This window comes from Schistocerca piceifrons, chromosome 1 (genome assembly GCF_021461385.2).
Source record: "Schistocerca piceifrons isolate TAMUIC-IGC-003096 chromosome 1, iqSchPice1.1, whole genome shotgun sequence".
Taxonomy (NCBI): Eukaryota; Metazoa; Arthropoda; class Insecta; order Orthoptera; family Acrididae; genus Schistocerca; species Schistocerca piceifrons.
In genome coordinates, this window is record NC_060138.1 from 63,961,495 (window position 1) to 63,979,777 (window position 18,283).

General features: G+C 40.5%; 1 protein-coding gene across 1 annotated transcript in view; it reads right to left on the reverse strand.

Moving 5' to 3' along the window:
- Positions 1 to 776: 776 nt before the first annotated feature.
- Positions 777 to 18,283, reverse strand: part of LOC124782999 (leucine-rich repeat-containing protein 15) — a 109,361-nt gene continuing 91,854 nt past the window's right edge. The window contains exons 2-3 of the mRNA XM_047253988.1: positions 16,146 to 16,394; positions 777 to 3,243 (exon numbers count right to left, since the gene is read on the reverse strand). Coding sequence (XP_047109944.1) covers positions 1,297 to 3,243; positions 16,146 to 16,394 — 2,196 coding nt within the window. The 3' untranslated portion in view covers positions 777 to 1,296. The remainder of the gene's footprint in view (positions 3,244 to 16,145; positions 16,395 to 18,283) is intronic.

Here is an 18,283-nt window from a genome sequence, read left to right on the forward strand (position 1 = left end):
GGGGACACTCCTTTGTGGCCAACTCTGGTGGTGATGTGAGGATTGGGGGCATGAGGGGAAATCTGAAATAGTTTTATTTAACTTCATAGCACTATTTCTGGTCTCAGACTTCAAGAGACACATTTATAAACTTTTAACACAGAGAATTGTGCAAGAAAATTCTTTTATAAACTTGTCCCAATAAACCCCCAAGGTGTAGTAATCTTTCTGTGTATTGTAGTGCATTTGTCATTCTTTTCTTGTACAAGATATCGAACACTGCATACAATACATGCAGTTACACTTGAGACGACTTAATGTAAATAAATAAATGAAAAAAAAAAAATAAATAAAATAAGAAAATTAAGAAAATATGCTATCCCTTAGAGGTGATATATGTATTCCTTAATTCAATTAAAAATTTGTATGTAGTGTCAAAGTAACATACCTGCCAGCTGTGTTAGGTAATAGTTACAATATAATAACTTCAGTTGGATATATTAATACATTATGATGAACTGTACATTTTAATTTTTTTGTATATTGGTTAAATGGCATGACCTTAGTGGCAATCTGAATGACTCATATTTAAATAACAAAAATGCAAATACTAATAATCAATTTAAAATTTGTAAACAAACTATTTTTTATGTAATTCTAAATGCTTTTAAAGGTAAGATAACTGGAAGTCACTTTTCAAATTTTTTCCTTCTCTTTCCTGGAAACAGACAGATTTGCTTTGAAAGAAGTAATAGTCTGCAGGAGGAGAAACTAAATGATCTAAATAAAAACATTTATTCTCCAAAAACAACTTTAATACATACTGCATGTGCAATTACAATTCTTATACATTAATTACTTCATGTCTTTTGTCTCACATTCAACTATTTCATCATAAAGTTAGCATACTTTCTTCTAAAAATTGAAAAATAGCTTCACATTCTGCTTTGCTCAGAGCATTTTACAGTCAAAAGTATATGTTATGCACAGTACTCCATCTGAAGGGAAGAGTTGTGACTGACCAATCATTACTACACAGTGTTTCACATAATTGATTATTACAGCCTTTCACAGCACAGCTCTTTAAATATTATACAATTACATTAAACATAGTCTGTACAAAATCACTACACAATTATTCACACGATCATCCCACATTTTCTTAAATCAACTCCCACAAATTTGGCAAAACTGCACCAAAGTATAGGCACTAGGCTGATAACCTAGTTTTTTCTCCCTAATGATGAAGTAACACTTACACAAATAACTGTTAAAATATTAGCTGTCCAAAATTGTTATGAATCCTTAACAATGCAATTATACAGCCTCTGGCATTACGGCATTATCCCCTTTGCCCATGTATACCATCTGTTCTATCTTGCTCTTTCCTGTGCTGCCTTCCTTACTAGCAACCAGTTCATTATGTAGCTGTATGTTTCTGTCTTTCATTATTGGTGTTGATGGAATACTGTGCTGTTCCTGGAGTTTCTTATAGTCACCCAAGTACCCATGCCGTAAAATGGGTGTTTTGTATGCTTTCACTTTCCTGACAGCCTTTTTTGTAGCATTCTCTTGGCGAATACACAGAACAATGACAGCAAAAAGAATTATTATAATAAAGATGATAGCAAATGAAGTCGTAGTTGCCACAACTATGGTCCACGTACTTGGTTCATCAGAAATCTGATTAGAACTGATGTGGATTTCTCCTGCTGATGTATCTTCGATGTAACTATCAATTTTCTCATCATTATCACTAAATGACCAATTGTCTTTAACATCATCAACTGTTTCATAGTTTATGGTGGCAACTTCTTCTCCACAAAGTTGTTTGAGGAAGAAGTCCCAGGCATGTCGTGTATTTCCGCCAAAGGTTATGATGTCATCATCAAACAGTTGCACGGATGGATCTGTTAGCTCAACAGACAGCAGTGGCTTAATATCAGCTCGAGCCAAGTAATTTACAAGATTTTTCATCACGTGGCAATCTAGAGGGTTCTTGGAGACATCGATGATTTCCAGTGCTGGCATATGTTCAAGATCATTTTTGTTTAGGGAAGTGATCCTATTTCCAGAAAGGTACAGATGGCGCAAGCTTTTGAAAACTGATACACTGGTATCCATCAGAGATGGGAATGTTGTCAGGTCACAGGAACTTAAGTCCAAATCCATGAGAGCATGGAGGTTTGAGAAGGCGAAAGGTGAGACAGCAAGGAGAGGATTGCCTTTTAAATATAGTTTTGTAATCCTTGAGTCAGCAGGGAAATTGTATTTTTCTATGAATGACAGCTGGTTGTCAGACAAATCCAGTATTTTCACATTGCTTCCAATTGCACCATGTGGTAGGACCTTCAAATTGTTGCCTGCCAATTTCAGAATTGTGAGACGATTCATATTTCTGAGACTGAACACCTCTAATTTTTCTAGTCCACAGTGAGAAAGATCCAAAGTTTCTAGAGTTGAAAATTCACCTTCAAATCCACCTGGTGGTAATAATTTCATTGTAGGATTGTTTGATAAATCAAGATGAAGCAGTTCTACATTGTTTACAAATAAATTTTCTGGAAGTGGTCCCTCAAGAGAATTGTGTGAAAGATCCAAAATTTGAAGATGGGTTAGAGGGGCAAATGCATTTCCTTCAATCCTATTTATGGCATTTCCTTCAAGACTTAATTTCGTTAAATCTGGGAAGCCAGAAAACATGTCTCCTGTGATTTCACTGAACTTACATTCAGATAAATCAAGAGTTTCCAATTCTGGTATTGAGATATTACGTAATGATCTCAAAGGATTTTTTCTGATGTTTAGTGAGACCAGTTCACTCTCACTGAAAACTTCAGGGTCCAGCTCTCCAATTAGATTTTCAGATAAATCAAGCTCACTTAGTGAATAGATAGGTTTTAAAATATCTTTATGCAAAACTTTGATCCCATTGGACCCCAGATTAATGTAATCAAGATTTGGCATGCGAGTAAACATAGTAGGGAGAAGATTACCGAGACTACAGCCATAGAGATCAAGTTCTCTGAGAGAATCTATATTCAGAAAGTAATTTGCAAAAGGAGACTTTTCACTTTCCATCAGACGTAGCTGGTTGTATCTTAGTGAAAGAACTTCCAGCTGTGTGTTGTTGGCGAACATGTCAGGATGCAAGAGTATTAGGTCACTTCCACTTAAGTTGAGGTGCATCAGACCTGGTAGGTTTGAGAATGCATTCTCATGCACTCGTCGGAATGAGCTGTCAATGATGCGAAGATTCGTAACCTGTAACAATGAGATGGGAATGAATGAAGCACACATCAATTACATCCTCACTTATGAACTACTTTATTAATGTAAGGAATAAAAATAATAGATATGTGAACTGGCTAATGTAATAATTGTATTGAAAACAAAAGCATCAGCTATGGAGAATAAAGAAAATAGACACCAAGCATGCAGGTGTCCACATTTACAGCATGATGCAACTATTCAGTTTCAGCTTTAAATAATCCATAAATTGGAATTTAAGGCAGTGTTTGCCTACAACACACTTATTTCTTGTTTTGCCACAGTTTGTGGTTGGTGAATATTTATTCACACTTCTGTGACATTTTCCAATACAATAAAGGCAGATAAAAGTAAGTGTAATTTCAGTTTTTGGCAAACAGTTAAGTTTTATGTAATTATTTACTTTAATATAAGGACTGAAACAATAAATGACAACCAATATCTGGCTGACTGTTAAGTAAATGATGTATGGATCAATCACTTTGATACAGATTAAAATCTAAGACTTTTCAATAATTTAGACATTAAAATCTAAGACCTGTCAATAATTGAGTCTTTCCCTCTTTTTCATTGTTACCAAACTTCAGAAGCAGAGGATTAGAAAATTCTAGCAATATTTTCTTCTCAGTGTACAGACCATGGTCTAATTAAATGTGTAGCACCAGTAAGTAGCTATTACAATTAAAACACACTATGAAGTCTTCTCACCAGAAGAAATCATGTGTCATAGGGACGCCTCCAATGCAAAGCCTGCGTAATGGTATTTCGTCCTACCTCAGTGACTGACTACATCATTGATTTCATCTACCATAGATCAATATTTTCTATTTCCATCTCGCCACCTCGCCCATTTCAGATTCATATCTGACCTTCCTCCTTAATGGTGAGGTAATTGCAGTTTTAGACTCACATGTTGTACTAACTGCACACATTTTTTGAAAATATTATAAAAGTAAAGTCAGGCACACAAGATTTTTGTTACCAAGTTATGATGAAAAAACTACTAGAGCAATAAGACCATGCTATAGACTAGTCCAACCCTCCTTCATGATTTTAATGTCCACTTTATTTAAATATATAGCACAGTGTTTCGCTCATATAGCAAGTTTGTCCTTCTCAGAGTAGTTTAGGACGTCATGCTACAGTCATAGGTGGCTTACCCGATGTGTGGATGGATATGTGTGTGTGTGCGAGTGTATAGCTGTCCTTTTTCCCCCCTAAGGTAAGTCTTTCCGCTCCCGGGATTGGAATGACTCCTTACCCTCTCCCTTAAAACCCACTTCCTTTCGTCTTTCCCTCTCTTTCCCTCTTTCCTGATGAGGCAACAGTTTGTTGCGAAAGCTTGAATTTTGTGTGTATGTTTGTGTTTGTTTGTGTGTCTATCGACCTGCCAGCGCTTTCGTTCGGTAAGTCACCTCATCTTTGTTTTTATATATATATATATATATATATATATATATATATATATATATATAATAGAGGGAAACATTCCACGTGGGAAAAATATATCTAAAAAGAAATATGATGAAACTTACCAAACAAAAGCGTTGGCAGGTCGATAGACACACAAACAAACACAAACATACACACAAAATTCTAGCTTTCGCAACCAATGGTTGCCTCGTCAGGAAAGAGGGAAGGAGAAGGAAAGACAAAAGGATATGGGTTTTAAGGGAGAGGGTAAGGAGTCATTCCAATCCCGGGAGCGGAAAGACTTACCTTAGGGGGAAAAAAGGACAGGTATACACTCGCACACACACACATATCCATCCACACATACACAGACACAAGCAGACATTTGTAAAGGCCTTTACGAATGTCTGCTTGTGTCTGTGTATGTGTGGATGGATATGTGTGTGTGTGCGAGTGTATACCTGTCCTTTTTTCCCCCTAAGGTAAGTCTTTCCGCTCCCGGGATTGGAATGACTCCTTACCCTCTCCCTTAAAACCCATATCCTTTTGTCTTTCCTTCTCCTTCCCTCTTTCCTGACGAGGCAACCATTGGTTGCGAAAGCTAGAATTTTGTGTGTATGTTTGTGTTTGTTTGTGTGTCTATCGACCTGCCAGCGCTTTTGTTTGGTAAGTTTCATCATCTTTCTTTTTATATATATATATATATATATATATATATATATATATATAAAAACAAAGATGATGTGACTCACCAAATGAAAGTGCTGGCAGGTCGACAGACACACAAACAAACACAAACATACACACAAAATTCAAGTTTTCGCAACAAACTGTTGCCTCATCAGGAAAGAAAGAAGGAGAGGGAAAGACGAAAGGATGTGTGTTTTATATATATATATATATATATATATATATATATATATATAAAATGCTATGGGCCCTGTGCTATCAGGAATCCCACATCATACTGCCTATTATCTTTGGGAGGGAATGAACCATTAATAATTTTCGACTGAAAGTAGTAACACTGTTTGATATTGCGTGTGAATGATACTCCAGTAATTACAAAACACTCAAAATAACAGCTCACTGCCATAAATTTGGGCGTGTTACTAAATGACTGAAAGATACATTCAACACAATTCAATCTTATTAAACCAAATTTTGCATACTAACAATCAGCATGAGAGATTTATTTGCATGTTCTGTTCCCCTGTACCCTGCTGTGCATTATTCCAAACTTGTGCCACAGTACTGTCAACAGCAATTATTTGCTATATATTATTCAGAAAGCTCACCTAAAATCATTTATTGATAGACCATCACATCAAATGCTGAAATTTTACTGCTTCATGTGGAACTATGTAGTACGGTGCTGAAGTCTGTCATATCCAAATCTCTAAACATTAGACTATTTGCAGGACATAAAAATTTTTTTTCCCTCCTTTCTTTCTTTCTTTCTATTTCATATGTATATGTATATGTATATTTGTCCTTTGTTTGTTAGAGATAATATGTTTTTGAAATTAATGTTTTTTTTTTCATGAGTAAATACATTTCTCTTGTTTATTGAGCAGATAAAATGTTTTGGTTCTTTGCCCATCCTTCGCTGAAAATGTTTATTGTGATTAAAATAGTTTGTACAATGAAAAATATGTTGAGATACTATATACATAGAGTGAGAGTGATCTGGGAGTACCGACAGTGATGGTCGAACAGTGTGTAGAGAGAGTCTGTGTTAGAAGGAGGTGGTGTGAACACGTATGATTTGATGTCTGTGTTTGTTTTCTTGCAAAATGGTGCAAACAGAACTCGTTAATGATGATATATGTTGCTGTTCTTTCTGTACTGGATTCTGAAAATCTTTATTGTGGATAGAGAAGTTGGTCTGTGTAAAACTGCCAACTGAACTGGGTCGTGTAACGATGACAATACAACCGAGTATGGATGACATTGTAGTTACAGGTTTTGAGGTGAACTGTGTTCGCTTTGACTGTATCGCATGCACTTTGCAAGTTTCAGAACTTCAATGTGTGTTCGCATTGTGGCTGAGAACAGAGTAAATAATTATTAACTGTGCCACAGGTATGTTAGAAACTGTGTATCATGAACGTGCTGATTCCTGCTGAGCGTGGTGATTTCATGTAACTAATGAACTATAATTACATGATCAGAAAACTTTAAAACTGTGTAATGGACAGTGTTACTGCAAATATCGTGAAATCACGTGCACACGCCAGTCTGAGTGTAGGTAACAACAACAATGACATACAGTTTGCCAGTGGCCTATAATACACCACTGACATCAACTCGGCTGCATGGAGTTCATTTGCCACATGAGAAGATTATCAGCAGTCTTCATTCAATCAACAGAGCTGATCCAACACGCTGCCTCTACTGACGAGCTGCTGTAACATCATCTTCAGCATCATAACATACTACCATCATCTCAACATATCAGCAATGAAAAGATAAGATGCAATGCTTTGCGCTCTCCCTATTGAAAAACTAAACAGTAGTTCAGCAGATGAACTTGTAAATTCATTTGTTTCCATTCAAAACCATAAATTTGTTTAACTTTGCTTATGGTAGTAAAACAACTTTCATTGAACTGTTAGCTTTCATTGTAGGTACTGTTGACCTGCCATTATTTATAAGCAGTTTTCTTTCACTGAAACTGCATTTCATTTTTAGTTAATGCTGCTGCATTTGGATGTATGTTTGTGTGCCTTTTGGAGGGAAGTGTTATAAAAGAGAGTGTAGTATTAATCCAAAGTGAGTAGGCAAAGTTCATTGTGTGATACGTTCACGCACATAAATCGCAGTGTCCGCCATGAATTTGTGGGCACCGACCAATAGGATTAAAGCTACTTCTTCACTATTGGTGCAAGCTTAGCGCTGAGGGTAAATTTGAATGTGACAGCTGTCAGACAACACAGGCTATGTTTGCTTCATACTCAGTCATGTTACCATACTATCATGAGTAGAAACATCAATTTTTGATGATCATAAGGGATAAGTGTAGAGATGTAAAGCCTAAACCTTCAGCATTTATGGGATTATTAATAGAGTTGTGTGGGATTTACACATTTAGGAGACTAGTTCATTGAGGGATGTTTTGTTCCACACAATTCAGAAGTAAAATGGGTTCTTTTGGGGTGATATAATTAGATACATTCTCAATAGCGTTATTTTCACAAGACTTTGTATAAACACACGGTCTGTAATCTCACAAAACACAACCCCTGGGAATCGTTTTCTTCACAACATACACATTATTTTTTAATGTGAGGTGCAATAAAGAATATGGTTTCAAGACAAATGAAAACCTGCATTGGCAGGCAAATGCAAGTTCTGTTGCCACTAATTCGAGTAATGGTAAACATCTTAGTGAAAACAAGAGTAAGAACTCCCTAGTAACTTTGCCAGTTTGAGTGTATATGCTACCAAAGTACTTGGTGGATGAAATACCATATTTCAGTTTTATGGCAGAGGGACATGTTATTTGTAACTGGTAACTTTTTTCTTACTGTGCGAGTGAGGTTGATGAGAGTCAAGAATGATTTGTACCTTGAGTAATGTTGATTATATTTCTCAGATCATGATCCAAAAATCAATGTGCACACTATCTCTTATACTTAAATTAGTAAAGACTTTGCCTTCACATAATAAGACAATACAAAAAATAATTTTCATGTAAATTTTGTCTCCTTGTCTATGATTCAAAATGGAGTTTACATACTCTGAAGGAAAAGTATTCAACAGACTCCTGTCCAACAAAAAGCAAGAAAATGGGAGTTCCTATCAGTTCAGAAGAAAATTAAAAACATGCCTCATTAGCCACTCATTTCACAAAATATGTGAATAGCTGGATTCAGGGACTGAAAAGTTCTATCAGCTACATGGCAAATAGCAGTATTCACTGTAAAGCTGCACAATAAGTAGTGAAGTACTGTAAATAGGACTCAGTATTTACAGACATAAGTAAATACACTGGTGCGCAAAACTTAAGGATGAAAGTAACTTTCACATCACGTGTCACTGCGAGGCAACAGAGTGATGAAACGTGTGCCATGCATAGAAAGAACTATCACAGTACAGTGCAGAAGATAGCTGAAAGAAATATACAATGAAATTAACAGAAATGACACTTTTATTCAAAGATAGTAATTACACTGAGGTCACCACAAGTTATGATGGTCCCCTGGTCTTTATAAAAGGTGGGGCATGGACCTTAATAAGGTGTGTGAACCTCACTGACAGCAATGCATGCTGTGCAACTTGCTCCCATGCTGGCTGCAAGGTCGGTAAGGAGTTCTTGTGGTAGGGCATTCCATTCCTCCACCATTGTGGCTGACTAATGCAGGACAGTCCATTGGTGCATTTGGTAGTCATTAGTGCATGTGGCCATGCTGCAATATGTCTCCTCAATGCATGGGATTTAAGTCAGGGGAACAGGCATGCCAATCCATTTGCCAAATATCCTCTCATTCTAAGTGCTGCTCCACCTGCTCTGTTTGATGCGGTCACACATTGTCATCTATAAAAATTACGCTAGGGTGGACTGCATACCTGGAAAGACACACACGGGGAAGGAGTACAGCTCCACAATAATACTAACAGGTGAGCGTACCATGTTCAAAGATATGCAGTGGTGTCCAAAGCATGGGGACTGGACCAGCTAATAGTGGAGTCAGGTGCTCTTCTCAGATAATTGCTCATTAAGTTGAATAGTGGTGTGCACCTTTTCAGGGGCTCATTTGGTCCTGAATTCATTTTTATGGATGTCAGTGCAGGACTGCACGGAACAGTGCAGATTGAGGAGCTCTTGGAGCCGGCCGGTGTGGGCGTGCCGTTAAAGGCGCTTCAGTCTGGAACCGCGTGACCGCTACGGTCGCAGGTTCAAATCCTGCTTCGGGCATGGATGTGTGTGATGTCCTTAGGTTAGTTAGGTTTAAGTAGTTCTAAGTTCTAGGGGACTGATGACCACAGAAGTTAAATCCCATAGTGCTCAGAGCCATTTGAGCTCTTGGAACAAGAGGCTATTTTGTGAATGGACTGACCTGCCCATTCCCATCAATTAAACTGGACTGAGCACATGTGGAATGCATTGGGGAGACATGCTGTAGACCATACACATGCACCAACAACCATTCAGCATCTGTCAACCACTCTGGTGGAGGAATGGAATGCCCTACAACAACAACTTCTTACCAGTCTTGAGGACAGTAATGTTGTACAACACGTATTGCTATCAATGAGGATCACACTCTCTACTAAGAACCATGGCCCATCTTTTGTAATGTTCAGGCAATCAACATAATGTAATCAGTGTAATTATTGTCTATGAATATATAAGGGGTTTAGAAATTCCTATCATAAACTTCAAGGACCTGTAGAGAGAAGTGAGTAGATAATATTTTGAAATGGAACCTATGTCCAGAAATATACAATTTTTGTGACCACTTCTGCAAGTAATTGATTAGGTGTGACTGATTACATGTGAATTTTGCTTTTTCAGTGTCTGGGGGGCATGTTCCCAGTGTCTCCGTCCTACCTGCAGCAGTGTGCTTGTGCCCCTGTCATGTTTGCAGCAGGTAAGTGCCACATTTCTATTTATTTATTTATCTTTTTTTTCATGTGATACGGTACAATACAGCATTACTGGTCTTTCATTGTCTCTAACTGTGTTGGTGAGGCAGTGATGCTGCGTCACTGCAATATACTTGGGAGTCCCATACCACCCTCCAACAGTGACAGTACTACATCAGTCAAGCATAAAAACTTAGTCTGACATGGGCAGGTAGGGTGGGAAAGTAATGGACGTAGAATGGGGGACTGGTGCTGCCAAAGGATGCATCCGCGGTTGGTGTACCAGGCCTATCGTTAGCCATGGTTGGAATCCAATTCCTCTAGGATGGTTAGAGGAACCGGATGTTGATGCCAGCAGCGTGGAAGTATAGCCCATGGACAGTGTCGCGCAGGGCAGCCACTTTCTCATAGAGCCGCCGCGCATTCTTGCGTATGGTCATCTTGAGGGAGATGATATCTGCTTACTCACAGAGAGTCACAATGCTTGTGAGTGGCGGGACGTGCAGATTCCACCTGAGAACCTTGTTCTGCAGGCGCTGCAATGTCCGCATCCTGGTGACACTAATTGTGACCCATGCAGTGGAGCCATATGTGAGAGCAGGCAGGATAATTGCTCAGTAGATGCGAAGCTTGGTATGCAGGTTAAGTTACCTACCGCGGAAGAGGGGATACAAAGCCCTGGTCAGCTTTTGCCCCTTGTTGGTGACATACTCCATATGACAGTGGAATAGCAGCTTGTGGTCCATCCGGACCCTGAAATAGGTGGTCGTCCGGGGCCATGGCACCTGCATGCTTGCAATCAAAATATTGCGGCAGAGGATTAGGTGCTGTTTCATGAAATAGACAGCCAAAGTTTCGGTGGCATTAAGAGCTATTTTGTTTGTCTAGTGACAAGTGATGTTGGCGTCCACCTATCGCAGGAGGTGGATGACAATAGCACCCGTGATATGACCAGTGGTATACAGTGCTGTGTCATCAGCATATTGTGCCAGGTGGCACTCGGGGATGTTGAGAATATTGGTCACATAGATATTAAAAAGAATGGGAGACAGCACCGCCGGCCGGTGTGGCTGAGTGGTTCTATGCACTTCAGTCTGGAACCGCGCGACCATTACAGTCACAGCTTCGAATCCTGCCTCGGGCACGGATGTGTGTGATGTCCTTAGGTTAGTTAGGTTTAAGTAGTAATAAGTTCTAGGGGACTGATGACCTCAGATGTTAAGTCCCATAGTGCTTAGAGCCATTTGAACCATTTGGAGACAGCACCGATCCTTGTGGAGAGCCCGCTGACAATGGGCAAATGCCGGAACGCATTCCCCACTGAGCCACTAGGAAAGTCCTACCACAGTGGAAGTCATCCACATTCTTGACATAGATATCTGGTATAGGGGCCTGTGTCAGCATCTTGTGCACTAGGTTGTTATGCCAGATCTTATCATAGGCATTCTGCAAGTCCAGAAAAATGGCAGCTGTCAACTTGGCGGTGTTGAAGCCTTTGCTGAAGTATTCAGTGATTTGAAGAACCTGAAGTTCGGCAGAGACATGCGAAGTAAATCCAAACTGTTCAGGTCAGATCGTTGCAGCCAGAGGTTGAGAAAGTCATTGGAGGGTCACAGATTCAAGGACCTTCGCCATGGTATTTAACAGGCTGATGGGCCTGTTGGTGGGAACAGTAGGGCCCTTGAACCGCTTGGGGATCGCAATGAGCTTCACTTGCTTCCACTGAGGGGGGAAAAGGCCAGACATAAGACAACTATTTAAAATCTCAGTGAACAAGATTAGAGACATGCATGGTAGGTGGCAAAGAAGTTCATTTAAAATTCTGTCCAAAACAGTGGCTGACTGGCCACGTTTCTGAACTTCTGCCGTGGACATCAGGTGGGGAGGCAGACAGAGGTGGATGGTTGTGAAAAGTGGCAACAGCTGTCAGGACATTGTGTTCATCTTGTAGTTCGTCTGGAGAAATTTCCTGAACAAGGGGGTGGTTTTGGGCCTTGAACGCATCTGCCAGCATTTCCACAATTTGGAGGTTATCATACGACAAGCCTGCTGCTGTACGAATAGGATGGGCAGTTGGTGGCACAGAACATCACAGGGTGCGAATGATAGCCCAGCCAGACTTATGGTGCAGGAGGAAAGTGGACATCCTATCCTCCCATTGTTTGGACCTCCAGTCGGTGAGCCGGTGGCAGAATTCGCTCTGGAGGCGCCTCATTTCACATTTGTCCCAAGGATCATGGAACTGCTTCCACTGCCGGTGGTAGCAGTTGTTTTCCACCTTCAGCTCCCGTAGCAGGGGAGGAAAATCATTCAGGGGGGTTAAGGCCCAAGGGACAGTGAAGGTGGAGAGCTTCACTGCTTTCTGTATTTTGGCGGGAAGGTAATCCACAGCATGGACTATGTTGGCCGGTGTTGGTAAGTCGACGTCATGCCAAGTGGTGTTATTAAGTACCATGGCAAACTGTCCCAATCAGTGAGGGTCACAGTGGAATGAACATCAAATGAAAGAGCAGCATCGGTAAGGTGCAGGAGTACTGGGTCACAGTCAGAGGCCAGTTCATGGAGATCTGACAGTGAAAAAACTGAGTGGTGATGTTCTTGAACAGGGCCACATCCAGAACATCTGGCTGGCAGTTGGAATATACTGGTATATGGGTAGGTTCACAGGGGCCATAGACTGACAATGCTAAAGCATCCTCCAGGTCAAGGAGGAGTCGGCCTTGTCAATGTGCAAAGGTCCACTTCAAGCAGTGGCTTGTTTGGGCTCAAGTACACTGCTGGAAAGGTAATGGCACCAAGGCATATGGAGATAGTAACTGCTGTGGCGTCTATGTGTTCCATTGGTTGGAGAGTCTCTTAGGTATGGACAAGAACTTTGTTGAGGAACACAGCTGTGCCTCCACCACGGCAGTCAAGGCAGTCAGAGTGGTAATACACCATGCTGCGAAGGCAAAAATTGTCTACCAGTTTGAGGTGTGTTTCTGTGACCAGTAAAATATCCACACAACGGTCATCGAGGAAGGCGTTCAGTTCCATCTTCATCCGTTTAATGCCACTGGCATTAAAAATGCGAGTGACAAGATTCTGAGGGGGCTGGCGGGGTTGTCGTGGTTGATTCACCATTACAACAATATGTGACTAAGCCCTTCCACTAGGGCAACAACGTTGGAGAGACCGTACTCTGACTGATTTTGTGTGCAGTGTCACGAATAACAGCCTGGATGTGGGGTTTCATGAAGGAGGAGATGATCTGGAGGGGGGCCAGTGTAGTAGGAGGCAGAGTGGGGGTGGGGTGAGACAGCTGGGATACAGCCACAGGTGGACTGGAAGGGGCTGCAGCTGGCTCCTGTAGTCGGTGAGCAGTGGAAGCCATCATGGAAGATGGACAATGAGAAGGAGACTGGGCTGCAGCAGCAAAGGATGTCGTGGGAGTCTGGGCAGAAGGGGGCACATATGCCTCAAAACGACTGGTGCCTGAGAGCCTGGTACCACAGTAGCTGCTGAGAAGGTGCACCAAGCTGACCCCGCAAAACAGGAAAGTTGATGGTGTCCCGTTGCGGTGGGGGAGGTTGATTTGTCCTTGGCTTCCTTTTGGGATGATATGAAGACTTCAGTGCCTTCTGGTAAACAGGGCACCCCCTCCAGGATGCTATGTGATGGGGATCATGGGTCATGCCCAAACACAGGGCACATGTAGGCTTCTCCGAGGAGGGGAGCATGCAGTTCTCCCCGAAATGTGGGCTGGCCCACTTAACACACCGCAATGGCAGGGAGCAGTAATTTCCAATATGTCATAGATGTTGGCATTTGCCACAGATGACGAGCCTGTTTTGACACTCATTTGATACAATCCAGACCTTTGAGTACAGAAGGTACCGGGTTTGATAAAGCCGCTCTATGTCCTCCCTCCAGGAAAGGGAGACGACATGGGTACTGCAGGGGATCAACACCCGGGTCTCAGGATCTCTCTAGCTATACTAGTGGACCAAAGGGTCCTTGAAACGGAGCCGAAGCAGTTCCTACTTGGCCTCCTCTGCAGTAACCTGTGGTGGCAACTACTTGGTGACGATTTTGGTTTGGCAATTTCCCAATGTCTGATGGGTAAAGTAAGGCATTGACCTCGATTTGACAAATTTAAGAATGATAAGATAGTCGTCCCTACTTTTGTGCAGGTATTTCACATGATCTTTTTGGTAAACAGCCCACAATTGGCCGAAGATGAGCCGCTGGAGCTCAGTGTTCAGTTTTGTATAAATAGTGACTTTATACACCACAATAGGGGTATCTTTTTTCAGAGGGCTTGACGGGGTCTCTTGAAAAGCAGGGTTGGGAGCAGGAGCCATTTCCTGACCCACAGGACCATCCAGTGCAACGTCCCCTGGGAGGGAGATATTGGACCTTGATCCGCTGTCACCATGGCCCGCGTGGGCAGAGGAGCATCTTGAGCGACGGCCAGACAACTTTCCAAGTGGGTCAGGGTGCCCAGAAGACTCGCCACAGTGGTGGGACAATGTAGGAAGAGGTGCACTCATAGGTACAGCCAGGTGGTTGCCAGACACAGCTGAGGCAGTCGCCGCCTCACTATGAGAAAGATCAATTACTAAGCAGTCAGGTGAGTAGTCAGACAATGATGTCATGGATGAACGGTCCCTGTGATGGGATGGTGGACAGTCATCATGGTGATAGGTTTCAGTGCCGGTGATATCCGCAGACAATTTGTGGCAGTTGGCGTGATTCAAACGATCCTTTGCCTACTGCGAGTTGGGCGGAACATCAGGCGTGACTGGAAGCCAGGGTGAGCAGCATTTCCAAAATGATTCACCACAAGGGGTGGCAGTGGAAGTGTTGGAGAGCCACAAAGGATGCTCTTCAGGCTCATCCATGGTAGACAGGGATCAGCCTGATGTAGCCAGGGGTCCAGCAAGGGAGAACTATGCACACCACAAACTTCCCAACTAATCTGGGGCAAAAAACTATGAACTACCAATGCTGAAAAGGCAGGTAAACAATGGTGATATACGGTGAAAAGTACAATGATACGACACAGAAACACACTTTCGGGGATCCAACCTGTAGTGCGAAGTGCCACAACAACAACAAAGTAATAACTATCTTAATTTTCCTATTATGCATGCAATAATAAGCATGTATAAAGAGGATTGTGAGAATTAAATACATGTTTTAGTTTTTAAGAAAGTACAGTTTTGTAATCTTTACTGTTCTTAAAGGCCACTCACAAAAGCAGTTGATTTTAAATATGAAAAGTGACTTATTTATGCTCTGTTACATGGTTTGGATCTAAGAGCCATCTAGTGGCTGCAACATATTATACAAATGTTATCCTTGCTATAATGCTTGTCAGTTGTACCTTATATGCCATTTAAAGTGGATCTGCACTGTTTAGAATATGTCCAACATTTGTAAACAGATGTGCAATTGTGAACCATCTTCATGTGATGTAACAAACATCTGTGAGCAATATGTATATGGACATGGACTTTTGCCAAGATGCATTACGTTTTTAAATATTTAAGGTTTAAATAAACCTTTTATGATGTGCTGACTTTTATTAACTTGGCATTTTGGTGTGAGGTTCAGCATAAAATAAACACATTTTACAACAAATGATTTTTAAGGTATGTAAATGTACAGGTCCACTTCCTGCTTTTGTAATGCCAAACTAAAACTGTTATATCAAATGTTACATCTTAACTTATGAGGCATATTACATGTGTATACACTTTCTTACAGACCTGAAGATTACATCAAAGTCTGTTGAAACTGGTTGTCTTAAATAAAGAAATATTTTATGCAGTATTGGCTATTGAATCATTTTTATCAATTAAAACAGATCACCCTTCAGTAGTCTCAACATGAGAAAATTCAGTCACCTGCTGCAGTCCCATCCTCTTGAAGGTGTCATGGTCGAGCACTATGCCATGTTCCTTGGGGACGCCACTGACGTGAAGATGGCGCACCTCAGCAGCAAACACTTGCCTTGCTGGGTCTAACTTGGTGCAGCGTGCCACCATCTCGGAGAGTCCAGCTCGCCGCGTGCACACACAATCCTCTGGGCATGACGACAGTGGGTCTGCCGCCAGCGCCAACCCTACCAACAGCAGCAGATACAACTGCCGCATCTGCAAAGGAAAATACCGAGTACAATTAAGTTTTGCAACAGAGGAAATGCTACCAATATAGTAATGCTATGTAATAGTAATTCACCTTCATCAACAGGAAACTAAAACACTTCACTTAAAAATACATAGTGATAACAGCTGATGTTTTTAATATTTTAAACATCTGTTCCACTGATAATGTTGCTGAAGCTGTACAGCCATTTTGTAGGAACAAAACAGTGCTATGAATCATGAATATCAGTAAAAAAACTAGATTAGAAAAATACTCCAGATTTGTAATCTAAACTACATTTTACTGGATCATCTTTTGATGCCATTTCAGACCTAATACCAGTTACACAAACAACCCATGCGAATGACCTAATTAAGACACTTTCTTAACATGAGAAAAAAGTTATGATATGCAGAACAAGTGATAACAACAAACAGAAGAAAGTTATGACTTGTAGCAAAAGCAAGCTCAATAAACTTCTGAGCTTTGACACATGGGCATGCTAGAAAATAATGGTTCCAAATTTTTATAGAAAAGCTCTTAAAGCTTATTAAATACAACAAACTTTATCAACATTCCACATGTCTACATATTTGCAGCACTCTGTCACCAGAGGGCTCCATATTGTAGCATTTAACATGGAGGTATGTAGCCTAACTATGTCAGTGCATGAGGAATAGAGTGCTTTCATTAAGTTTTGAATTCAATGAATTTGTCCATACAGAACACCCTCTCATAAATAAATATGTAGACATAAAGAATAAATATTTAGAATGTTAATAACATTTGTTTCATTTAAAAGCTTTAAGAGTTTTCACATAAAAATTTGGCACACCCTCATATGATTTGATGATCAGCAGGTGAATAATATTATTCCAGATTATTTGCTGAATACAAATTTCATGACATTAACTGCAATAGATATAGATGTGTTACCCAATGATATAATAAAATTCACATTCAGTGAATAATTTGGAATAATATTTCATACACTTGAATGATAAAAATGGTCACAGTTCCTTGTGGGAGTGTCATTCTCCCCGAGCGGGAATCAAGTATTGTTATGAACTTTATGACCTTAAAGGGAGAAGTACATAAGATTACAATAACAGCCGTGGACAGCAACATAAGGAGGTTTGGATCGAGCCAGGAGTGTGCATGGATAGCCGAAATGGTTAAGACAGGTCATGGTAAATGAGAAATATAGGTTCAAGTCCCAGTCCGGCACAAATTTTCATGTGTCGCAACTGTGTAAAACATCTATACGTATTGCAGCTGATGTCATAAAATTTGCATTTAGTAAATAATTTGGAATAAAACTGCTGAAACTGCATTAGTCACTTTCCTTGATCCCTCTTTCTTTCCTTTCAACCCTTTTGCCAGAAGAAGGGGACCATTGGTTCTGAAAGCTTGCACATTTCCATTTCTCCTACTGCTGCCTGGTGAGTGGATTCTTTTATCTATCCAATTATCCTGCATTATCAAAAATTAATTATTTTTGTAGATAAGTTTATTAGTTTGGAATACTATGTGGTGTACAACTAGTAGCATGCCATGATGAGACCCTCCACTTTTGACATATTTCATGGTAGTGAAGTTAAGTGCCAATCAGCAACAGTGAGTTGGGTCAACATGGAGATGAGACGGAATGGCAAAATGGAGCTAATGTGTTTGGACATGTCCATGAACACACTGTGAATGTAGTTGTCCAATTTATTGATGTACAAATATGGAATGTTGAACTTGTCTACAAGAAATGGTGTGCCATTTGCAAACATGTAACATATCGTAAGAAAGTGATAATAAAAATATCTTACCTGACAGGGACTGGAGTCTGGTACCTTTCAAAAGGCCACTGATCACAGCTGTACATATGACTGCACATCTTAAATGGGTA